The sequence below is a fragment of the Chiloscyllium punctatum genome, chromosome 24 (genome assembly GCF_047496795.1).
Source record: "Chiloscyllium punctatum isolate Juve2018m chromosome 24, sChiPun1.3, whole genome shotgun sequence".
NCBI classification, from domain to species: Eukaryota; Metazoa; Chordata; class Chondrichthyes; order Orectolobiformes; family Hemiscylliidae; genus Chiloscyllium; species Chiloscyllium punctatum.
Window position 1 is genome coordinate 63,039,558 of NC_092762.1, and position 26,647 is coordinate 63,066,204.

The 26,647-nt window shown below is 40.3% G+C and overlaps 1 protein-coding gene across 1 annotated transcript in view; it reads left to right on the forward strand.

Moving 5' to 3' along the window:
• The window catches only part of zap70 (zeta chain of T cell receptor associated protein kinase 70), a 98,527-nt gene extending 86,000 nt beyond the window's left edge, over positions 1-12,527 (forward strand). Inside the window, exons 10-13 of the mRNA XM_072593584.1 lie at positions 1,668-1,860; positions 2,988-3,128; positions 5,258-5,370; positions 12,004-12,527. Of these exons, the coding sequence (XP_072449685.1) occupies positions 1,668-1,860; positions 2,988-3,128; positions 5,258-5,370; positions 12,004-12,100 (544 nt within the window). The 3' untranslated portion in view covers positions 12,101-12,527. The remainder of the gene's footprint in view (positions 1-1,667; positions 1,861-2,987; positions 3,129-5,257; positions 5,371-12,003) is intronic.
• The last annotated feature ends 14,120 nt before the right edge of the window (positions 12,528-26,647 follow it).

The window sequence follows — 26,647 nt, forward strand, 5'->3', positions numbered from 1 at the left end:
TTGTCTCACTTGTCTGCATTTGGCCCATATCCTGCTAAACTTTTCCTATTCATGTATCTGTTCAAATGTCTTTGAAATATTGTAATTGTACCCGCCTTTACCACCTCGTCTGGCAGCTCGCTCCAAATATGCACTACCCTCTGTGTGACAAAAGTTGCCTCTCAGGTCCCTTTTAATTCTTTCCCCTCTCAGCTTAAACCTTTAGCTTTGGTCTCCCCTATGCTGGGGGAAATCACTTGGTTATTCACCTTATCTCTACCCCTCATGATTTTCTAAACATCTATCAGGTCACCCCTCAGCCTCCTGTGCTCCAGGGAATAAAGTTCCAGCCTATCCAGCCTCTCTCTATAACTCAAACCTTCTAGTTTTGGTAGCATCCTTGTAAATCTTTTTTTATACCTTTTTCCAGTTCAGGGATATTCTTCCTATAATAACATCCTTCCAATATTGGGGCAACTGGAATTGTATGCTGTACTCCATACCTCTGTAGATTTTATTTAGTCAACCTGTTCAGATGTGTCATGATAAACCTTTGGAATAGATGGACTTGAACCTGTGCCTTCTGGCTCAAGTAGAGATACTACTACTGTGCCACAAGAGCCCCATGATACTGCCATGTGTTTATTTAGATTAGCTACACTGCCTGATAAAAACATCAGTCAGAAGGAGCATAGCAAAGAGTCCAAGTAAATTATTGATCCAATCTGGATTTAGCCTCCTGATGCAGAGAAGAGACCATTGTGAGCCCCAATACAATATATTGGAAGAACTTTGGTTTCAGGAATGTCATGCTCTAAATACATCTTATTTGAAAACTTGGAGCTTTTGCAGGTTTCAAAACAAAAATAATAAAAGCAGCCATTTATAATCAGTCTCAATCTTGGCCGAAACACTAGAATGAATTGGCCAATATCCTCCAGTATCAGCAAATGACTAGATATTTTGGAAAGGCCCTTTTTTGAGTCGCATTTGTGTCTAACGTCAAATTTCGAAGTATGTTTGTCACTGATTAGTAAATCAACTTTCGAATTATGTTGTAAAACTTACAAATGAGTCAGTTTCAGTGGTTTACTGAAAATTAAACCACAAATGATCTGTATAGCTGGTTTGCCCTTTTGTTTAATCAGTTTAATACATCTAATCTTTGTGACACTGTCAACATGTTTGTCTACCCTTAAGTTTCAAGCTAGATCAAATCTTTTTTGGGCTGCCAATATCTTATTAGTATTCCTGCTTTATTGATTTTCAATTATTACAACATCTACATATTGTTTTTACTTTGTTCCTGTAATAACGTTGCACTTTAAAATATAAATTTTTAATGTTAGCCTGGCCTATCATTTGCTACATAATGATGACACACATACTAACATTGTCTGTAGCTTAGAAACCCAGAAAAGTTAAAATAATTACTGGTGTGAGTTCTGTTGTAGTGAGTCCTGCAAATGTTCTAGATCAAAGTCAAACTGTCTATGTCTTTTCATGGTTTTACAGTGAATATTTGAATTTGTATATAGTCCATTCTCAATATTTTACCAACTTGAAAAATACAATTGAGAATTAAATATTGTTTCATCAAAGGTAACTTTCAGATACTTGCCAATGGCAGAAAATGCTTCGAGCAGATTATTTAAAAAGAAGCCTTTCCTATTCTATTTTTACATTAGAGAAAAGGTCAACATAGACAATGTTGTCGAATTACTCCATCAAGTGTCAATTGGAATGAAGTATCTGGAGGAAAATCATTTCGTGCACAGGGATCTTGCTGCCAGAAATGTCCTGCTGGTCAATCAACATTATGCCAAGATTAGTGACTTTGGATTGTCCAAAGCAATAGGTGCTGATGACAGCTACTATAAGGTAAACCTCATGATAATCCAGTCAAAGTAATCACTGGGTGTCTGGGGCTGAATAGCTAGACATTATTTTGTGGAATGTAGTTCTGGAAACTTCACTAGGTGCAATGCAGAGGTCCCTTCATTCTTGTCAGTGTGTATTCAGAAAATATTATGAATCCAAAGGTATGAATATTTACAAAATAAAATGGCTAATTCTGTGGCTATTGTATCCTGTTGTCTGAGGATAAACTGATCCGTTTGCCCAAATGTCACAGAGGTTTCTTCTTCAATGTCCAGTCTGCTGAAGGTAAAGACCATTAAGACCATGAAAAAGCTTTTCTAACAGTACTCTTGGCTCCTGTCTTGGAACTTTTCAGTTGTTTAGATTGGATAGATCCTTGGACAGTGGTTGTTTAAATGTTAACCTGATGATTTGTTAATTTGTTAATATGGTACTTATTATTCAAACATGATTGTATACAACAATTGTCCTCATGTGCCATAAACATAGATCCACACAAACTGGGATCACTGGATTGTAAAGGAAATGAGAGCCTGGCCAATTTGCACCTTCTAATATGCAACTTGCAATTTGCAACTTGTTTTTAATATGGAATAAGTTCGCTTGCAGAGCAAGAATAGATGTTTACCCTTTACAGGGCCCCAGATCCCACTTAACCACCTTCTAACTCTGAGGCTGCATTTCAACTATTTGGGTAAAATGCAGCCCTTTTTTTTCAGATTGATGTCCATTCATCAGAATTTTGTCATATTAACTCAATTATGTTCTTCAAAGAATCTGCTGGACATACTGAGTGTATCTGAATTGTTTTGCATTTGTTACAAATTTTCAGAATCTCTGATATTTTGCATGTGGATGAAAGGGAAACATATTGGGAAATTAAGTATCATCTCAATATCATTTACTGAGCAGGAAAGTGGGCAAAAGGAAGTTCAGATGGGCGAGTAAATAAATATCACATCCAATTTCACCTATTTGTTCAGTATCATGTCACCTTGATTAAAACTGGCATTATTCTGTCACACATAATTCAGTAACTCCCAAAATACTGAAATCACACTGTCTCACAAAGGCATCACTTGGGAAATAACTTTTGAATTAGACTTTTTACTTCTGCTTCGTCCTAGGCTCGAACTGCTGGGAAATGGCCAGTCAAGTGGTATGCACCAGAGTGTATAAATTTCCGAAAATTTTCAAGCAAGGCTGATGTCTGGAGCTTTGGTATTACTATGTGGGAAGCATTGACTTATGGACAAAAACCATATAAGGTAAATCCTGTTTGTGTGGTCTTGTGAGTGAAATTTGTTTCACCTCAGATCATGCTCAATGCAGTTGAATTCTTTTCCAATGGAACAACTTTCAATTTGCACAAACAATTATATTTATCTAAATGACTGACTAGAAAGTAATTATCTAAATGTAATTCTGGGATGAAGAAAATCTATTCAGATCTCAAAGCATAGGTCTTTGTGCACATTATCAGATCATTTCAAGCTCTTTCAGGTGACTGTAACTATTTATGTACTAATTTTTGTTAAATTTATCTTGTTTCTGTTTTTAAAGCAAATATTTGTTTAGCTTTCTTTCCGTTGCCACCATGCCACAACCACACTCACCCTGACCATATATCTTTCAGTTCCATTAATTTATGAGTATTATTTGTCTGTCTGGTGATAACCTTATTTATAGAAACTATCAGATTTTTAAATTTAAGCCAAAGAACAATAAAGCTGAGAAAACATCATCGAACTAGTCAATGCTCGTGCAATCCGTTAGATACAGGGTTCAATCGCTCACATCATCTTCAGCAGCCATATGGAGGCAGAGCAAAATGAAATGGAGGCCAATGTTAGAAAATAAAACTACTGAAAAATTTCCCCTAACTCCTTAAGACAATCTCCAGGCAAGTTGATGCATTTAGATTACTTACAGTGTGGAAACAGGCCCTTCGGCCCAACAAGTCCGCAGCGACCCGCAACCCACCCAGACCCATTCCCCCCTATATTTACCCCTTCATCTAACAGTACGGGCAATTTAGCATGGCCAATTCACCTAACCTGCACATTTTTGGACTGTGGGAGGAAACTGGAGCACCCAGAGGAAACCCATGCAGACACGGGGAGAATGTGCAAACTCCACACAGAGAGTCGCTAGAGGTGGGAATTGAATCCCGGTCGCTGGCGCTGTGAGGCAGCAGTGCTAACCACTGTGCCACCATGCCGCCCACGCACAGTGCATTCCTAAGCATTGTATCATCCTTCCCATTCAAAATCCTTCAGGACTGGAAAAGTCCATTTCTACGCATCAAGTGATCTTGTAACAATCTTCCTCCTCCATTTTATTTTCACGAAGAGCGAAAAGTTGAATAGGAATACGAGTGAGCCATTCAAGACTGTTGCACCTCCTCTGTCATTTAGTACAATCATGGCTGACCCATCACTTCAATATCTTTTACCCACACTATCGTTATACACTTTCAAGACATTGATAAAATTTTATCAACCTCTACTTTTAAAATATTCAAAGTCTGAGCTCCTACAACTCTCTGGGGTACAGAATCCAAAGGTTCATCACTCTCTGAGTAAAAACATTTCTCCTCATCTCCATCCTAAATGGAATCCTCTTATTTTTAAATTATGTCCCCAGCTCTAAGTTCCCAAACAGGGAAAACACACTCCCTACATCTGCTCTGATTGTTCCTTTAAGAATTTTGTAGATTTCAATGAGGCCACCTCTTTGATGCTCTAGAGAACACAAGCTCTCTTCATCAGCCTGTCCTGCCAGCCCAAGTCTGGTGAACTTTTGTTGCACTCTCTCTTTGGCAATAATGTCTTTCCTGAACTAAGGAAACCAAAACTGCACAAGGTCTACATTTTGTGTAGTCTAACCAAGCTCCTATACAATTTAGGAAAGACTTCACTACTTCTGAACAGAAATCCTCCTTGCAATCAAAGCTAACATTCCATAATATTCTAACATACCTAACAGCTAGCTGCATCTTTATTTTAGGCTTCAGTGTCTTATTGACAAGGGCACCCAAGTACCTTGACACATATAACACTTTCTAATTCCTCACTATGATGTGGAGATGCCAGTGTTGGACTGGGTTGGACAAAGTTAAAAATCACACAACACCAGGCTATTGTCAACGCTTTTGGAGCACTGCTCCTTCATCAGGTAGATAGTGGAGTAGGATCATAAGACACAGAATTTATAGCAAAAGATCAATATCATACACTGATGCGATATAGTAAACAAACCTAGATTGCTGTTAGGTGGGAACCCATTGCTGAAAAATATTTAGAATGTACTGTAAAAGTCCTGGTTATAAATTAATCTGGTTATCAATTTTTAAGTCATTTCTGCAGGCAGTAAATCTGAATCTTTTTTTTTGCAGAAAATGAAAGGCCCAGAAGTTGTTAGTTTTATTGAGCAAGGAGGCCGATTGGACCGTCCTCCTGAGTGCCCAGATGAAATGCATCAATTGATGCAGAAGTGTTGGACTTACAAGTAAGTTTGAATCGATTTCTAGATTTACATCTTCAGATTAATAAGTGAAAGATAGTTGTATGAATCTCTCAGAACAGGTATTCAGTCATTAATCATCAAGGACAATTTGGATAGGATAGAGTTACACTAGTTATATTTTATGAGGAAGGAGTTCTGGTGCATATATGTTTGTTTTCTATTTTTCATTAATGCAATGTGGAGATCACTGACTTAATGTAAACATGTTGTATTACCAACTTTCTCGGCTGGCCATTCTGTTTCTGATCTGATGCAGGTCCTTATGCAGGCAAGACTTGCTGATATCCCAAGCAAGGCAGTTCCTTCTCTATCTTTCTTACAAACTGCAGCAGTCCAGATACTGTGGACACTCCAAATTCTTTTTCTATCTAAATTCAGAAAATAAATATCGGAGTATGTGCGATAGAACGCTAGCTGCTTGTTATCTGCAACACTGCCTCTTTACGTATTTCGCAGAATTGTAACAATATAACAGAACGTAATCTTGATTTCACTGGCCACAGGTATCAGCAATAAATCTCTTTTGTGATAAGTATGAGACTCAGAAGTTGCAAATTGCACAACAAAGCCATCATCTTCTGTTCATCTACAAATAAAATCAATGCTGCACTATTTGTAGTAATAAAAGTGTTCAGAGATTCCAATTTTTTTACTGAATTAAGCAGAATCTGGAGACCAAAGAACTATGCTGTTGGGCGACAATTGAGGCAAAGTCATGAAAGCCAATGTTATCAATGTCTCTTAGACTTTGAACTCATCCATAACCATGACAGAAAATGAGAAGGTTAGACAGAAAAGGCTATTCATTCAATCTTATATGAGTCGCTATATCGTCTTGATCCTGCATAGGTATTGACTTAGCTTGTTTACAAAAACATTTACATTCCTATAAAAGTAATTATTTCTATGCAGATTACAGTTACACGTTTTTCATGTTTCACATCCAAATGAGGTGTTAGTAAATGTGTGACAGTGGAGTATGTTGGTGTGGAATGTGCCTTATCTCTAATATGTGGCTAAATGCATACATACATTCAAGAATCGCATGGCAGTGCTGTTCTTGATATATGCGTCTCTTGATAATTATTTTTAGAAGTGGTTTTGTGGCAGCAGAGAGGCTAAGCTTGTAATATTTTAAGAGGTCTTTACAAAATGGTTTTCAATAAAGTATGTTAAACTCTATGTCAAAAGTTATAACGTGCGATAATTTGGTCGATTATCATATATTCTTATATTTGTCTAAATACAGTCCAAAATGACAGTCATTGTGGAAATTAATTTCTCAATAGGTCTATTGCACTTGACACAAACATCTGTTCTAGCTAAAACAGGAAACTGCACAATCTTTAATAACTGGATTAACTTGAGAAAAATTGAGAAGCACATGAGTGCTTGGTTATGTGCAACTTGGCACAAAAGAACCAGGAAATTAGATTGATTTAAAATGTCTCTTTATTCAGCTAGCATCTATACTTTTAGAAGAATAGCCTTCTGAGTGATCAGTGTTATCTCCAATAGTGCAGTTCTTTCAACATCTGCATTAAAAGGAAGTGTTCTCCGCACGTTATTGTGAATAGCACTGAAACTACACTGTTGTCGCCACAATATCATTTTTATGATGAACACTGCAATGCCTTATTCTACTTTAAATTTCTTCTTCCAGAGAGCTATATGTCAAAATCCATGTCAAGCAAACCACATATATAGTGGTATAGTGAATAAAAGAGATGTTAATATTAATTTAGTCCTGGTAGTAGGTCTTTTACTGATGGGCCCAAAGTTGGCTGAAGTATTAGGTCTCCATTTCAGCAGTCAGTAGGACTTACAGGTCGCTCTGCTATAACACAGATTTCATTAGCCAAAATGACTATAACACAATTGACAAATTGTGGGCATAGTTTGGATAACACAAACTTTCTGCTGAACGGGTATAGTGATTTTCTATTAGCAATCGTCTACAGCACGATTTTCTATAGCGGTTTTCCATGGCGTGGTTTTCTACAGTGCAAGGTTGCGGAGGAACGCAACTGTTATGCTATATAGCAGAGCACAGCGGCTCAGTGGTTAGCACTGCTGCCTCACAGCACCAGGGTCATAGGTTTGATTCCAGCCTTGGGTGACTGTCTGTGTGGAGTTTGCACATTCTCCCTGTGTCTGCATGGGCCCCCTCTGGGGGCTCCAGTTTCCTCCCACAGGCCAGGTGAATTGGCCATGCTAAATTGCCCATAGTGTTAGGTGCATTAGTCAGAGGGGAAATGGGTCTGGGTGGGTTACTCTTCGGAGGGTCTTTGTGGACTGGTTGGGCCGAAGGGCCTGTTTCCACACTGTAGGGAATCTAATTAAACAATGAATAAGTGTTGGTTTGCTGACAAATGATTCTAACCTTTAAAATCATGGATTGCTGTCTCTTCAAAGAATCTGTGAACATAACTTGGATAGGGTTTCCCTTCTTTGTAGAAGAATGGTAGTGCTTGAGCCTTCTATACACCCCTCCAACTTTGTCATATTCTCCTGGGTCAGAGATTGCTAAGCACAGAGGGCAAGACTTCTCAATGAGAAGTTGAAAGGAACATAAACAAATGATTGAGGTAGTTGTCCTGAACCTCTTTGTATGTGAGAGCTTTAGAGCAACATGTTATCTCTGATCATCTACTTGTTAAAAGTACACCTTTTACATGTCCACACTGCTATTTTTGGGCATCACAACAACTCTGTTGTGCTACTTTCCCACAATAAAAGGCTGTTTAGCAGAGGGGAATTGCGTGCAGTGGTTTGAACAGACTCTTCCTGAAACACTACAGTTTGTGCCATGCATGCAACACTCAATGGCAATATGCAAAATAAATACATTTGGCTTAACTTTTCTCCTGCTGCCAAAACTAGGGAATTAATGTTAACTAATTTCATGGGAGACAATTTTTAATAATCATTATTTGGAGCAGACATTTGAAGGTAAACAGGGATTGACTGTAAGGATGTTTTGGAAGAATATCAACTAAAGCGTAAATTTTTAAAGAAGGGATCCACATGGGATGGGGCAATTTGTATTTAACCACTATTCAATTTAGAGAAATTAGAGTTTGACAGTGACAATATTCTTTGAAAACATTTGTGAATTCTTGAAAGTCGACAGGCAATACCAGGCTTTATATTTGAGGCTGATGGGCAGTATATGAGAGTGAAAGAAGCTATTGGCATCCTCTTTTCACAAAGATTGACGTTTAATTTTACTTCTGGCAGTTAAAGCCTTGGTTGATGTAAACAACAAATAATTGTCCAATTTCCAGAATTATTAATACATTTCCTATTGAGGTTGTCAAGAAAGATGGTCAAAGGAGCTTTTTTTAAAGGAGTTGGCACTTATGAAACAGAGCTATAGTCTCTCTTTAAGCAAATTCTTATTCAGAAAAATTATTTTTCTGTCCAATTCAGATAGGTGATTGTTACTGAGATAAGGAGGAAGTTCTTCCCAATTAGGGTGGTGATGCTTCGGTATTTTGTACCCTGGAGTGTTGTGGATGTTTGATTATTGAGGTTATTCAAAACAAAGATGGACACATTTAAAGATTGATAAGCATACAAATTAGCAGCAGAATTGGCCATTTAGGAATGAAGTAGGTTGGATTACTGTCACTCATTTAGACACAGGGTCATCCCTGCCTAAAAAATATTCAAATACCCCTGAATATACCATCTTCAGGCAGAAAGTTCAAAGTCAAACAACACCTTGAGAGAAAAAAAAACTCATTTTGTTCCTGAAACAGCAACTCCTGGACTTGGATTAACCTATGAAATTTTCAGGTCCACCTTGTCAAGAACATTCAGGGTCTTATAGACTTTATTCAAATCACCCCTTACTTTTCTAAACTCTAGTGGAAACAAACTCAGTCTGACCAATTCTTTCTCAAAAGATAACCCTCTCATTCAAATATCAATCTAGTAAACCTCCTTTGACCTGCTTCCAATAAATTTGCATCCTTAAATAAGGAGACCAAAACTGCAGACAGTATTCAAGATAGTAAAGCTATCAAGAGATATAGGGATAGTGTGAGAGAATGACCTAGATGTCTGTGTGGAGTTTGCACATTCTCCTCATTTTTGCGTGGGTTTCCTCCGGGTGCTCCGGTTTCCTCCCACAGTCCATAGATGAGCAGGTTAGGTGAATTGACCATGCTAAATTGCCCATTGTGTTCAGGGATGTGTAGGTTAGGTGTATTAGTCAGGGGAAATGTAGAATAATAGGGTAGGGGAATGGGTCTGGTGGACTTGTTGGGTAAAATGACCTGTTTCCACACTGTCGAGGTTCTATGATTCTATGAATGATCAGTCATGATCTCGTTGAAGGTTGGTGCAGACTTTAGGGAATGAATACCAAAGCTGCTATTTCCTATGTTTTCTAATCTCCTTGGGAAGGTTTTACCTCAGCACTCAATTCAGGAAATGTTTTCATATGTTTGCCCCCACTGTGGCTTTTCGCTTTGAGGAAACAAAGTAGGACATAAGTTCTGTTTCTATACCTTGATGTGTCTGCACCTCTCATAGGTTAATCCAAGTCCAGGAGTTGCTGTTTCAGGAGAAGAGTCAAGATGAATGGTGCTGGAAAAGCACAGCAGGTCAGGCAGCATCCAATGAAGGGCTTTTGCCTGAAATGTCAATTTGCCTGCTCCTTGGATGCTGCCTGACCTGCTGTGCTTTTCCAGCACCACTCATCCTGACTCTAATCTCCAGCATCTGCAGTGCCCACTTCCGCAACAGGAGAAGGTACATTCTAACAATCTTTGTGACTCCCTGACTTGGGCTTCCCTCAAAATGATAGTGTAGTACATTCAGGCCAGAAAACAAAACCCCTTGAAGTTTGGACAGCCCTTTCAGGACAGTCTACACTTCACAAGAAATGCGCAGATCATGACGAATTGGTTGTGCCACAGGGGCCTTCCTGATCTTTTTTTAATTCATTCATTGGGATTTGGATGTTGTTGGCTGAGCCAAAAACATTTATTATCCATCCCTAATTGCCCTTGAGGAGGTGGTGGAAAACTGCCTTATTGAATTGCTGCAATTCATTTGCTGTAGGCAATGCTGTTACAGACAGAGTTCCAGGATTTTGACCCAGCAACACTGAAGGATTAGCAATATATTTCCAAGTGAAGATAGTGAGTGGCTTTGAGTTGCACATGTGGATTTTGGTTTTCTAATGTATCGTTGCCCTTGTCTTTCTGAATGATTAGTTGTGTGTTTGGAAGGTGCTGCCTAAAGAGCCTTGGGGAAGTTTTGCAGTGCATCCTGTAAATGGTACACAATACTGATGCTGAGGATCAGTGGTGGAGGGAGTGGGTGTTTGTGGATGTGATGCCAATAAAGAGGGTTACTTTGTTCTGGATGGTGTCAAGCTTCTTGAGTGTTGTTGGACCTACACTCATCTAGGCAAGTGGGAATATTCCTTCACATTCCTGACTTGTGTGGATAGACTTTAGGGACTCAGGAGATAAGTTCCTTGTTGTGGAATTCCTAGCCTCCAACCAGCTGTTGTAACCACGGTATTTATATGGTCCAGTACGGTTCTGGTCAATGGTAACCTCCAAGATACTAATTGTTTGGAATTCAGCTGTCAATTCAGGAACTATTTTCATATGATTGCCCCCACTGTGGCTTTTAGCTTTAAAAAAAATTAAGACATAAGATGGTAATTCCAATGACTGTCAAGGGGCAATGGTTAGATTCTTGTTGGATATGGTCAATGCTTGGCACTTCTGTGGTGTGAATGTTGTTTGCCACTTGTTAGTCAAAAACCAGATATTATTCAGATCTTGATGCATTTGAACACAAACTACTTCAGAATCTGAGGACACAATAATCAGCAAACATCCCCACCTCTGACTTTATAAAGAAGTGAAAGACATTGATGAAGATGGTAGGGCTTAGGATACTACCCTGAAGAACTCCTCCTGAAATGTCTTGGAGCTAAACATCCAACAACTACAATCACCTTCCTTTGTAACAGACCACAAGCCAGTGAATTCATTAATGTGCTAATTTTAAAGCTGTGACTAGTAAACTCATCTGTGTCCCTTCTTGAACAACAAGCCTCCTTCCACCCCTAACCAATGCTCGCACCCCTGAATCACCAAGTCAATAGATTGAGAATCGAAAATGTTGGCCCTGTCATCAATAGGTTTCTGCTACTGTTTCTTCCTCCTGAAATGCACATCATGAATTATTCAGTGGCTGAGTGACTGAGTGAATCAATGAATGAGTAAGGGTGATGATATTCCACGATCACACAAAGAGAAACTGCTTCTGGGTAACTAATGGCTATGTAAGTGCTTAAAACACAATCTACATTGTGTGAGTTCCCAATGTTTTATAATATTCATTATGGACCCCACAAAAAAATTGAAAAAAATCGCCTTTTGCTTGATGGAGGCCATTGGCTTCACATTTTCTCCTGCTCTTATGCTTCTTTAGCTAGTCAGGTGTCAGTATGATTTTCTTAAGGTTGTGAAATTTCTGTTCCCTTATTGATTCCCAGCTTTGGAATATTGAATTTTCACATCAGAGTATTTCATTGTAATTGCAAAATCAACAATTTATGTTCCATTATGTTTGCTTTTAAAGGTGTGAAGATCGACCTGGGTTTGAAGAAGTTGAGAGCACAATGCGTAATTACCACTATCAGATAACACAGAAGGTATCAACAGATAAAGATCAATAAAATACCCAGGATTATATTATATAAACATTGACATTTCCAATATGTTGCTGTTTCTGTTATCCTTGAGAGTTCTCGTAGGCAGTAGCTATGAAAGCTTCAAGTAACTATAAACCTGGATATTTTGCATAACTTTCAGTTAATCATTTGATATAACTTCAAACAAATTGTTTTACTTTTTAAATAGTTGATCTACTTTTGTCCTTCTTAAAACTGAAATGATAAGCATCTACTAATGTGACATTTTTGATGTTCGCATTATTCAGGACATTTGTCTGGCTGTTCCAAAGCAATGCTGCAAAATATAACATTTTAACCAGTTAAAATTATCATGTGTTGCATCGATAAATGTATTTGACAACGTTGTATTATACTAATTTTGAAATCATGCAAGAGATCAAAACTTACAATTTGCCCTGTCAATAAATAGTTTGCATAGTTTCTTATGGTGAAATATTCTGAACTTCTAAGATCAATATTTTCACTCAGAATTAAAAATAAAGGAACGTTAAAATCATTGAAAAGAAAATGGTGAATTTGAAACTTGAAAGGAGTGTCCTCTTCAACTATTCTTGGCAGAAAGGGTAAACTTATACTTTTGGCAATTTCTCATCTTGGAAAAGAAGTCTGTGAATAGCAAAGATAGACAGAATGTTATACAGTAAACAGGTGAAATGCTAACACACGCATATTGGCTTCAACCAGACTGAAAACTGCCAACTAGGGCAGATTATTATGCACTCTATCATGGCAGAAGGAAAGAATGTTCCCAGGGATTCTGTTTCAACTTGTATTTCAACAGTCCCTCTTCCCAGCTGCTAACTGCAAAATGCTTCAGGTGAAGGCCAAGGAGCTATTCTGTGTTATGACCAAGACAGGAAGAATGCACTGTCGCTAGTCCAACAAGTCCACAGTTCTCAACATAAATTTGTTTGAACCAGATCCTGATATGGCTAGTTGTGCTCTTTTTCTGTATTAGAGAGAATATCTCTGCATTAAAAAAGATCCAGTAACCAGGTATCTTTAATAAAAATAACATTGTTGATTAATTTTGAAATGAAACATGTTCTACAAAGATGCCGACTTGGTTAACATGCAAGTTGTAATAAGACAATATTAATGTTTACTTCTCTAACAACTCAACACATGCATAGAAATGCACACAGAGTTGGCAAAAAGAGAAGAAAGCTGATTTAAGATGACAGGAACAGAATAGTTGTCGAACTTATTCCATTATTTGATACTACTATAGTCATCAAACTATACTGATCAAACACATGGATGACTTTTACTCTCTGCTGATTCATTTTAAAATGAAGCACTTTCTCCAATCCATCTTAGATCTTGAAGGTAAAGGATACATTCTGTGATTTTCAGATAGCTGTCAATCTGACAGTCTGATGCAAATGACGGAAGTCACTGAACACGTGTTTGTCACTGAGGACTTTTGCAAACACAATCATTCAGGAAATATTAAAAAACTCTTTCAGTGACTTTGCATGTGACAGTAGCTGGACCAGGGCTCCAGGTACAACACTGGACCCACAGCAAGAATGCATTTCCAGGAAAAATAAAGAGCTGAACTGCAATTTTTTTCTTTAAGTACTGATTTCTCTAACAATTCTGAACAGTAACAATAGCATAAACTGGAACCTGATAGTAAACCCAGATAGATGGTCTCTAGTAAACAAACAGTTTGCATTAAATATTTGACTACAAGCAAATGCCTTAACCAAAATAATTGAGTATCTTTCACTGATCTTTCAAAAAGTCCAAATATCCAAAGTTTTTTAAACTCAAATATTTGTGTATGTGAAGGCTAATAACACTTGGGTCAGCCAACAACCTTAACCAGAATTCAAGAGCCAAAGCTTCCTGCGAGTTTAAAGAAAAAAATAATCAATTCTTTAATGAAGTCTCTTGATTGATCCGTCCTTCAGGTACAGCTGCAGAAGTGGCCACCATGATACTGATACTGCTAAGACTTTCAAACCAGTAGTTCTAATTGGCCAGTAGCTCTTGAGAATAGGCAGAGTGGTCATTCTGGTGGCAATAAACTTATCGCCTGCTCCTGATCAATTAGACCTACAGGTTGTTGTTTAGATTAGATTCCCTACAGTGTGGAAACAGGCCCTTCGGCCCAACCAGTCCACAAAGACCCTCCGAAGAGTAACCCACCCAGACCCATTTCCCCTCTGACTAATGCACCTAACACTATGGGCAATTTAGCATGGCCAATTCACCTGGCCTGTGGGAGGAAACTGGAGCCCCCAGAGGGGGCCCATGTAGACACAGGGAGAATGTGCAAACTCCACACAGACAGTCACCCAAGGCTGGAATCGAACCTATGACCCTGGTGCTGTGAGGCAGCAGTGCTAACCACTGAGCCGCTGTGCTCTGCTATATAGTATAACAGTTGCGTTCCTCTGCAACCTTGCACTGCAGAAAACCATGCCATGGAAAACCGCTATAGAAAATCGTGCTGTAGATGATTGCTAATAGAAAATCACTATACCTGTTCAGTAGAAAGTTTGTGTTATCCAAACTATGCCCACAATTTGTCAATTGTGTTATAGTCATTTTGGCTAATGAAATCTGTGTTATAGCAGAGCGACCTGTAAGTCCTACTGACCGCTGAAATGGAGACCCAATACTTCAGCCAACTTTGGGCCCATCAGTAAAAGACCTACTATCAGGGCTAAATTAATATTAACTTCTCTTTTATTCACTATACCACTATATATGTGGTTTGCTTGACATGGATTTTGACATCTTGTTCTCTGGAAGAAGAAATTTAAAGTAGAATAAGGCATCGCAGTGTTCATCATAAAAATGATATTGTGGCGACAACAGTGAAGTTTCAGTGCTATTCACAATAACATGCGGAGAACACTTCCTTTTAATGCAGATGTTGAAAGAACTGCACTATTGGAGATAACACTGATCACTCAGAAGGCTATTCTTCTAAAAGTATAGATGCTAGCTGAATAAAGAGAAATTTTAAATCAATCTAATTTCCTGGTTCTTTTGTGCCAAGTTGCACATAACCAAACACTGGTCTGCTTCTCAATTTTTCACAGAAGTCCTTGTGGAATGTGAGAAATATGGCACCACCCCGTGAGCTGCTGTGGTTGAAGAAATAGGCTCACCACCAATTTCTGAACGGCAATTAAGTTCTGGCTGAGCTTGTATTGCCCATGTCCTGTGAATGAATATAAAAAAAAGTTGCATTCTTCCAGACTCCTTGAACAAATATTGAATATCCATTGTGAACATACATTGTGCTTTTGTACACACTCTCTAAATATGCAAGGAAGTGCAATATGCAAGGAAGTGTTAACAGTGAATGTATGCTCCTCCTTTTTCAATCAGCAATATTCTTCTAAAAACTATCCGTCCAGTATTTATCTTCCTTAGCAAATATTGTGGAGTATCACCTAATGGAAGCATCAGTGCTCATGTCTGAACAATGAATATCACCATGTATGTTATTGTCATCAAAAACTTATCAAACTTCCTGTTCGCTCCCAATGAAAGTCAGGCAAGGTTACAACAGAATATTCTGTAACCAGAATAACGAGCAGGAATTGTTGGGTCTTAACCTATATTAAGGGATGGGGAGTGACCGTAAAGCTTATCTCAGGCTTTAGAGTTTCCCAAAGTTAGAATCGTGATAATCTTAAGAATTGGCATACAGCCTATCCACAGAGACCTGGGCAGAAGGGAACGAGGTGGTGAAGGGACATGTTCAAGTGACAGACTTTATCCTGTGGGATCGTGTGCAAATAAGGAATGGAATCAGTGAGTGGCGAAAATAGCCTCTTTTATTCAGCAATCACTGCACAAGTTCAAGGTGGCAATAGGATCCCGAAATACAGGTTATACAAGAGCCCCTTTATATGCAGTTTTTACATATATTAAAATTCCACTACTATGTTGTTACATTTTTTTATCTCCAGTACCCAAAGGTTTGATGGGCTTCTGTTCTGGGAGACAGCAGATGGACTAAAACATGTGCTAAGTGATAACTGCTACTTCTGATGGGACGTCTGTCCAGTGTGCTTGCATAATTAGGAGGTGTTAGTCCTTTTGTCTTTTAAATTAGTAAATATTAGTAATAATTCCATACCCTCTAAATAAGTTAGAAATTGCACCTGTACTTAATAAAAGAATAAGGGATATTAAACTAATTACTGGACGGCACGGTGGCACAGTGGTTAGCACTGCTGCCTCACAGCGCCAGAGACCCGGGTTCAATTCCCGCCTCAGGCATCTGTCTGTGTGGAGTTTGCACATTCTCCCTGTGGCTACGTGGATTTGCTCTGGTTTCCTCTCACATTCCAAAAAATATGCAGGTTAGGTGAATTGTCCGTGCTAAATTGCCCGTAGTGTTCGGTGAAGGAGTAAATGTAGGGGGGTGGGTTGCTCTTCGAAGGGTCAGTGTGGACTTGTTGGACCGAAAGGCCTGTTTCCACACTGTAAGTAAAGTAATCTAATCTACTGCGGTGGATTGTGAGATTTATGCATGGTTGCATGAAACCATGTTATAGCAAATAATGGGTTAGTAAAGAGTAATGAATGAATGAATGGGAACCTGGTATTAATGGATCTAGCGAACTGGTGAATGACTTAATAAAGATAGCCTAAAACGCATTTATCTCATAACACAATATTTCACAGTCCCTCCTTTTGATTCTACTGAGACCTCTCGAAGCGAATCACACAATCCTTATCCAAGCTTACAGACTTTTAATAGTTTGGCACTACACTTTACAAATAGAAAACATCTAGCTTATCTCTCCACGCTTCAGGCTCACTGCCTTTATTCCTGATGAAGGGCTTTTGTCCGAAACGTCGATTTCAAAGCTACTTGGATGCTGCCTGAACTGCTGTGCTCTTCCAGCACCACTAATCCAGAAATAGAAAACATGTACAGTTGAAATAACAATGACAAGCATCATGGTGCTTAGTCAATCTCTGGTCCTGCTGTATTGTGAGATGCCCATTTGATGTGGGAGGCATGAATCCAGGCCTCCATTCCTTGGACCTTAACAGCATTTGAATGGTCCTTCCCATTTCACACCTAAGGCTTCCGTGTGGGCTTTTTTCACAAGAATCCACTCGCCTTGTGAGGAAGCAGACTTTACAGCATCGGTTAATACCTGACAGTAAGATAATAAGATGACAGTCTGCAGTATGGCGGGAGTCTGTGTAAAAGTTGGCAGACTGATCCTCTGCTGTTCTGCAGGCTTCGATCAGAGCCCGTAAATTTGTTAGCTGTGCAGATCCTCCAGGGGGTAGCTTTCCCGATGTCATGACAGGGTTGAATGTCTTGACAATCCACAGGTTTTCCTGTGCTCTGTCGTTAATATCCATTCCCCACTTGCCTTTTCGTACAGGCCACACCAGGCTGTTCAAAGTACTGTGGCTTTTCATCAAAGTCCCTTTTTCCTGTTTGGTGCAAGGTAGAGATGTTCTTGTAAAAGTGGCAGGTTCCAGTTTTAGTAACCCACGGTCATCCTTGTTTTTAGTCTAGATGGGGTGATCTTTTAATTCTTCACCTTGTAGGGTTCTGATAAAGAGGAATCCAGCAGGGTGAGGATATCCATTCTGAGGAGTGGTTGGGCTACAGGTTCTACCTGTGTACAGGGTTATCAACTCGTTGGGCCTGAATTCGTTTGGTCCGTTTAATTTCAGTCTGTCAGCTCCCGCTCCATAAGCTGTCCTCACTGTCCTGTCTAGCGGAAGTTTGGTCTCATACTTCTGGGGCAGGAACATCAATTCTGCTCCTGTGTCCAAAAGGACTCAATGTCCAGGTCACCTGCCCTCATATTCACATATAGTCTGACTCCCCACTGCTGACATAAAGCCTGTAGGAGTGTAGAGTGGCACGGGGTGGGTTCTTTCAGTTTTTTGTCAACCTTAACAGCACCTGCTGCTGCTGGGTGATTAGTGTATTTTTAAATCTAGGAGATGGGTGTTACTCACAACTTCCAGGGTCTCCTCCTCCTCATTGCTTCTTAGGCAATTTGTCCCTTTTCCTTTTTGCCAGCATCCCCTGGCCCAATAGCCTTCCTCCCCACAAACATAACATTTCCCTGGGCGTTTGTCTTGGGTCTTCCCAGGGTTATTGAGGGTCTGTCCCATTTGTTCTATCTGTTGGGCTTGCCCATATCTCTAGGAGAAAGTGAGGACTGCAGATGCTGGAGATCAGAGCTTAAAAATGTGTTGCTGGAAAAGCGCCGCAGGTCAGGCAGCATCAAAGGAGAAGGAGAATCGACGTTTCGGGCATAAGCCCTTCTTCAGGAAGGCAATTTGATTCCTGAAGAAAGGCTTATGCCCGAAACGTCGATTCTCCTTCTCCTTTGATGCTGCCCGACCTGCTGCGCTTTTCCAGCAACACATTTTTAATTTATTGCTCATATCTCTGTTGAGCTGGCGGGCTCAGTTCACCAATTCATAGTAATTAACGCCCCCCCCCCCCCGTCCCAGTCTGGTTTGGTGAGCTTTAACATTTTAGTGAGCTCAGGTTTCCATCCAGCCACAAAAGCAGACTTCAGTGGGCTATAATCACAACCTCCAAAATCCCTGTCGTCCTGCACACTTGGAACTCCTGCATATTCTTTCTAGGTTTTCCTAAATCTTTCCTCGTATTCTGTGACTCCTTCTTCTGTGGGTTTTTGACAGCAAGCTGTGACTTTTGTCCAGTCGTATGCGGACTTTACCCCTGTAACCAATGTTTTATTGCTGTCCAGCCAGCTTGCAGCTCCTGCTTGTACTCTCCAAAAGCACCTTTGACTTCCTCATGGAGGTTATTCTCTTTTAGTTACAAAAATGTTCAGAATTTGTACCCCATCCCAGGGATGGAGCATAGATACTCTTATCTAGTCTAGGCTTTCCCATGTCTCCATTGGCCCCTTCTAGTGAGGTATTTCTTTAGACCACCTGTCTAAATTCTCAGGAGTGGCAGGTCCATGCACAGTGTGCATTTCAGTGTGTAGTAACAGGACGTCCACCTCCGTGCCATCCTCTAATCTCTGCCTGACCATTTTTCAATCATTACTTTCCTGGTTTAAATGGGGCTGTAAAAATGGTATCGGGGATATACTAGAGACTGCTAGAGACTGTCTGTTTCTCAAGGGCAATAGCTTTGTTTTACTGAATCACTTCCTGGATGTCTCGGATGGTCGGGTACAAATTCTGCGTGGGCTTGGGAACTGGGAAAGAAACTGACAGAACTGTTATCTCATCCTTCACTTTCTTGTTCTCTTTTTCAAGCTCTTGACTTTTAAGGTGAGCTGTTTCCTGTTTGGATCTTTCTTTCTGCAGCTGCTCATGCATTACTTTTAATTGCTCTTTAAGTTGAGTCATGAGCTGATGGGGACATAACTTCATTTCTCTGGTGAATTTGTCCATTAATGCAAGAGACTATTTTATTCTGTTTTTGTTTTTCTATTGGGTGGTTTTTCCCCAGACGCACCTCATGTTTTCTCGGGTCCACTGTCCTTGGGGCATATTATACTTCTGCCCAATGTTGGTTAAGGTCTTCCCTAATGAGAACTGTACCTCAAGGTAGGTCTGTAGCTGCTGCAGCATTTCTTCCTCAGTTATGTCAGGAGGGCTTAGCCCACCGCTGGATGTAGTAGGCCGTTTCCCGGGGTCACTTGTGATCACTCTAATTCACGCGACCTGGGCAATTCCCTGCTGGAGACTCTGTTAATTGATCTGAGGTTTGGATGCGGGGGATTCGAAATTAAATCGCCAACGCACGAATGGTTAGGGATTGTGTTTAGGGACTAGATCACGACTCTAAGAAAGAAGCTTCTTGCCCTTAAAGAACTGTCAGTGACTGGTCAGTTTAGATGGCGTCCCCAGCGATCCTGCCCGGCTACGCCAAGTTGTGGGATCATGTTCAATTAATGATCAGAATCAGTGAGTAGCAAAAATAGCCACGTTTATTCAGCAATCACAGCACAAGTTCGAGGTGGCAATAAAATCCCAAAATATAGTTTTTACAAAGGCCCCTTTATACGCAGTTCTTACATATATTAAAATTCCTTGACTATGGTGTTACATTTTTTATCTCGAGAACACAAAGGTTTGAAGGCAGGAGATGGATTAAAACATGTGCTAAGTGCTGACTGCTACTTCTTATGGGACGCCTGTCCAGTCTGCTTGCATAATTAAGTGGCGTTAGTCCTTTTGTCTTTTAAGTTAGTAAACATTAGTAAAATTGTAGACCTATATGGCTCTAAATAAGTTAAAATTCCGCAAAGACCGTTCCCTCCGTGACTACCTGGTCAGGTCCACACCCCCCTACGACCCACCCTCCCATTCTGGCACTTTCCCCTGCCACCGCAGGAACTGTAAAACCTGTGCCCACACCTCCTCCCTCATCTCTATCCAAGGCCCTAAAGGAGCCTTCCACATCCATCAAAGTTTCACCTGCACATCCACCAATATCATTTATTGTATCCGTTGCTCCCGATGTGGTCTCCTCTACATTGGGGAGACTGGGCGCCTCCTAGCAGAGCGCTTTAGGGAACATCTCCGAGACACCCGCACCAATCAACCAAACCGCCCCGTGGCCCAACATTTCAACTCCCCCTCCCACTCTGCTGAGGACATGGAGGTCCTGGGCCTCCTTCACCGCCGCTCCCTCACCACCAGACGCCTGGAGGAAGAACGCCTCATCTTCCGCCTCGGAACACTTCAACCCCAGGGCATCAATGTGGACTTCAACAGCTTCCTCATTTCCCCTTCCCCCACCTCATCCTAGTTTCAAACTTTCAGCTCAGTAACTGTCTCCTTGACTTGTCCGGACTTGTCCGACCTGCCTATCTTCTTTTCCACCTATCCACTCCACCCTCTCCTCCTTGACCTATCACCTTCATCTCCTCCCCCACTCACCCATTGTACTCTATGCTACTTTCTCCCCACCCCCACCCTCCTCTAGCTTATCTCTCCACGCTTCAGGCTCACTGCCTTTATTCCTGCTGAAGGACTTTTGCCCGAAAAGTCGATTTCGCTGCTCGTTGGATGCTGCCTGAACTGCTGTGCTCTTCCAGCACCACTAATCCAGTATTTGGTTTTCAGCATCTGCAGTCATTGGTTTTACCTAAGTTAAAATTGTACCTATACTTAATAAAAGAATAAAGGATATTAAACTGATTACTTCAACTGGGTTGTGAGATTCATTTACTAGTTACTGGTATGAATTTCATTCATTCAGGCAATTTCATGGCTATAGAACCGTGGTTTTATGAATGAATGAATGAAACCTTGTGATAGCAAATAATGGGTTAGTAAAGGGTTATGAATGGATGAACAGGAACCCGGTATTAATGAATCTAGCAAGCTGGTGAGAGAGTTAATAAAGATAGCTTTCAACACAATATCTCATAACACAATATCTCACAATCCCTAGACCCAATAGAGAAACATAAGTTGCAGCCATATTGGTGCAGGTGCCCAAAACCCAAACAGCATCACGGAGACCAGGTCAGCATTGGAGGTCAGCTTGACAAGGGAGCAGAGATGTACTATCTTCTTAAATAGCAGAAATTGACATAGTTGAGCAGGAGAATCAAGATCAGAGAATCAACCTGCAGTCCCCAACAACCTATTGAATACAAGAGAAGGACTATGCAATCTATTGGCCTGGAACTAAAATCAAAACATGAAAAATGGGCACTCAGAATTTTCATTCCTATGACAATCCATTTTGTGTCCTTATAGTCATTGCATGATGATATGAACCCATAAGCAACAATAAGAAAATTAGTTATTAATAACTTCTAGTGGGATTCATCGAGCGAAATGTTGATGAGTACAATAGAGAATGTTCCTCCTCATCTGTACATATGCTAAGGGATTTTCTAAATTCTCTTGAACATGGAAATGGTGACCTGATTTAATACCTTATCTGAAAAAGTGCAGTGGCAATGATGCAGCACATTCCTTGTGCTGGACTGAAATATCAGCTTGCATGAAGACCCAGGATGGGGTTTAATCCAATACCCCTTTCAATATGAAGTGAGTGAGCTAAGCTGACAGCAATACCTTAATAGAGAAACAAATAAGGTGAGTAACAGCTTTTATGAGCACCTTTCACATCTTCAGGAAGTTCCAATTCCATTCCCCGCCAGTGCAATTATTACTGTTGTATGGGTAGCCAACTCACATACAGCAAGAGTCAACAAGTAACAAGTGTACAACTGACCAGTTAATGAGGTAGGTCTTCATAAAGACCTTAATGTGACCTTACTGTATAAATTAGCCTTTGCATGAGATAAGTTAACCAACTTAATCATCAGACATTAAGAGTGTAAGGAGGGTCTGAATCGCTCCACTTCTCATTTAGCTGCAAAGGTTACTGTTAAAGGGTATACTTGCCAATTGAGTATTTACCTATTTAATAATGAGTTATTAAAAGCACGCACACACAGGATTCCAAGTAAGTTTTTGAAAAGAGAATGAATTTTATTGTATTTAACCTAGACCAAACAATAGATTGTCAATGGTTGTACGGCTGACATAGCCAAAGTAAACCTTAGCAAGAAGGCTTAAGGATCCTTCATTCAATTGTACTCACACCTGAACAAATGATGTAGCATCAGGAAAAGAAAAACACAGCCTCAGACAGATACACATAAGGTGGCAATTCCCTTCCCTGCGACCTACCTGCCACCATTACTTGTCTCTCATCTTGGGTTTGTTGTCATTGAAATGAGGTCAGCCAGCTAATGAGATAATGAATTCTTTGATTGGGACTGTTAATCTTGTCCAATCAGGGAGCCCTGGCTGACAAATAAAGGTTGAGTGTTGCACACACACAAAAAAAGAAAAAAAGAAAAAGAGAAAAAGAAAGTTTGAGTGTTGACTGTTTGATCACACAGCATTGCCCTTTGATGTGAAGGGCACTGCTTGTCACAGACCAGTCGGGTGTTTCCTTTCTTCCTGGTGGTGGAAACTGAATAAAGATTCGTGCATCTTGTGCCTTTCACTGTGTCTCACACCTGCACACACACAACATGGTGCTGGGGGAAAATATAAGTAGAAAAAAAATAAACAGGAACATCAGAGTCTCTGTTCACTCTGAGAGCTGGCTCTGAGAGAGCTGCAACAGTGTGAGTGAAGGACTCTGCTCTTTTTTTCTTATATTAAAAAAAAGAACAGGACTCTCTGACACAAAAAAAGGGAAAAAATGTTGAGTGTTGGGGCACTGATGCTGTGGTGCCTGACTCTCCATGAGGCAATATTATAGTCAAGGGCGCTTCATATGGAAATGAAGGGTGATGGGATAATAGCCTCTGTAGTGTTATTTCAGGATCCAGTGACACTTCTGGGCTTTGTATGGGTGCTGCATTGTTAATAGCCAGTGACATTGCCATTCAATGAAGCTGCCAGCCTTGATTGGATGACAGCTCTCAGTGCATGGTTTCTCTGCCACCCCACTCCAACTTCTGGGGTTTTGATCCTGGGGAAGGTCTACCATTGACCAGTTAAGTGCCTGAGCGCCACTTAATTCAGCAGTCTTTCCCTAAAATAGTTGATGCAGGCCTGTCGCCATCACTCTTACTAATGGATGAGACACTCATTGCCTCCAATAAATCCAGTGCCATGAGTTGGCTGCACTTATTCTTCTAGGCTTTGAAGTTTGCAAATTTGAAAGGTGCTTATTTTTTATTTATATTTATTCACAGGATATGGACATCACTGGCTAGGCCAACATTTATTGCTCATCCTTAAGTGCCTTTGTGAAAGTACTGGTGCAAGCCATGGGAGTTAGGTACACCCATTATGCTGTTAGGGAAGGGGCTCTCCCAGGGATTTTGACCCAGTGGCAGTGAAGGAATAGTGATACAATATCCAGTCTTAATGGTGTGGTTTGGAAGGAGGACATACAAATGTTGGTGTGGCCATGCTTGTGCTACCTTTTGTCTTTCTAGACAATAGATTTAATGGGTTTAAAAAGTGCTGCCTAAACAGACTTGTCACAGTGTGCCAGAAGTCCACACCGACTCGTTGAAGTGTAACCCACCCAGACCCATTCCCCTACATTTACCCCTGCACCTAACACTACGGGCAATTTAGCATGGCCAATTCACCTAACCTGCACATCTTTGGACTGTGGGAGGAAACCGGAGCACACCCACGCAGACACGGGGAGAATGTGTACACTCCACACAGTCAGTCGCCTGAGGTGGGAACTGAACCCAGGTCTCTGGCACTGTGAGGCAGCAGTGCTAACCACTGTGCCACTGTGCTGCCCTGAGTTGTTAGACAGATGCCAATCAAATGAGCTACGTTGTCATGGATGATGTCAAGCTTCTTCAATGTGCCAAGTCGTACACCATCCTGACCTGGAACAAAATCTCTGCTTCACCATCACCAGAGACTACCTCCCTTACAGTGCTATAGGTGCACCTGCGCTAGGTGCACTGCTGTGGTTCACAAAGACTGCTCATCAACCACCACCTTCTCAAGGTGTAAGTAGGCATGGACAACACCAGCAACGCTCACATCTCAAACAAGCAAAGAAAAAACTTCCTGTTCTCCTTAAATACATGCTTAAAATGTCCCCAGTAACCAATCAATCACCCCTTCTACTATATGCCTCTTTATCTGAGTGTCCATTCTTTCCTGCATTTTCTGATAGAAAGGACTGGACATTTGACCTCTGTAAGGATTGGAAGTTTAGGAATATGATCTTAAACCAGAAAGGAAAGCATCCTATTTATAGACAAAGCAACTGCCAAGGGTTATGGACTGTATGTGAAAAAACATAGTGAGAGCATACATTCAGAAAGAATCATAAAATAGAGAAAGTTAGAAAAGTGAAGAATAATAGAGATTAAAGTTCAACCAACACAAGCTGAGCTCCTTCTTTCTTTATTCAAAATCATTTTGTTTGAAAAATGCAGTCTATTCCATTGAAGTGAATGATCTTACTAGCTTCAAATGAATTATTTGCATCAAATGAATTGATGCTCCGTAAATACCTCTGCGCAAATAACACAATGTAGTATTTTTAATACTCAAATAGTCATTTGAAACAAAAAAAGTGATATTCTAAAGTTAACCAAAAATGTTCAAAAAAATTTATCAAACAAATCAAAAAGAAACTGGAAATGCCCAATACATGCCGAGGACAAAAGTCTTATAGCTTACTGCACCCACCCTTCACCCTCTCACCATTCAGAAGGGGTCCCATCAATAGCAATCACCTTTCAGAAGCAGAAAAGCAAGACCAAAGCGGTTTCTCTCCTGCTGCAAACTAAGTTATGACCTTAGATGTGAAAGTTTGGCTTGCAGCCAGGGAAGTCTAATACATTCCTAGTCATACAAAGAACAACATGAGTCAATTATTTACAATGAAGACTTTGACATTAAAGTTTTAATAGAAAGACAGGCTGTATTTCAAGATGTTTAAAATATTATAGAAAACTGTAGTCTTGAGCTTTCATTTTTTAAAGTTCAGAAAAAGGCTCATATTAGACTCAAAACATAGACTCTGCCACGGTTTTCTGATGTTTTTGAAGGGCAGCTGGGCATTTTAATTGGGTGGGGGCAAAAATTCAGTTTCTCAACAGGGGGTTAATGTTTGTTATTAAATTCTCAGAGCCTTTCAAATGGTTGGCTTGCCTGTTTTGTATTAATTAGCACTTCATGAATACTTATGAACATTCCAATGTGTTGGATTGATATTCATAGGCACAATCGTGTTAGCCAGAAAATGGGAAACATGTATGTTCACAAACTTGATTATATATGTGGGCATGTAATGAGTGGGGTAGATATCTTCCTTCAAACCCCAGTGAATACAGACACCTTCAGTAACTTGCCTCTTTCATAACTAAGTGGTTTCTTTCAGCAAATGTTTGAAGTGTTAGTTTTGTTTCTCTAAGTTAATCAGTTCATGAGAAGACAGTCATTTGCAGATCATCTTATGCTTGTTAAATGCTTATAGTATAAGTGGTGAGGCCTAACCATGCCTAAAAGCCTGCTCAAGTTAAGAAGCCAAACTGACTAATGCCAGCAAATCTGACCATGACAGAAGTATGGAGCTTACTCAAAATTGATTGAATTCAATAGATCATTTTTTGTTACTGTGACTTTACTCATTCAAGTCTCTGGCAAAATGCCATAGGATTTGTACATTTTCCTGGTTATGATGAAAGGTCAGTGAGCAAATGGTGACTGGGCTGCTGAGTGCCATGGCTCCTTTTATGTTTTAAGTATGAACCCTGGCAGATGTTTGAGAGGCAGTACCAAACTGCTGCCACTAGTGCTACATTGACAGTGGCAACAAAGTGACAGATATTGATTGCACATGGGGCATCAGGAAATGCCTGACACAAAACGTGGTTAATAGTCCTCAAGTGGCAACCTGAAATAGTATTCAGTAGGACACAACCTGGCAGAACACAGGAGATCATTCATCCTCTTGGCACCATCCAGGGGCACCCTTACCCACAGTTCCCTCTGTCCACGTTGTTTGCATCAGTTGAGATGGTCTGCTGTTGCCATCCACAGGGAAAAGAACTT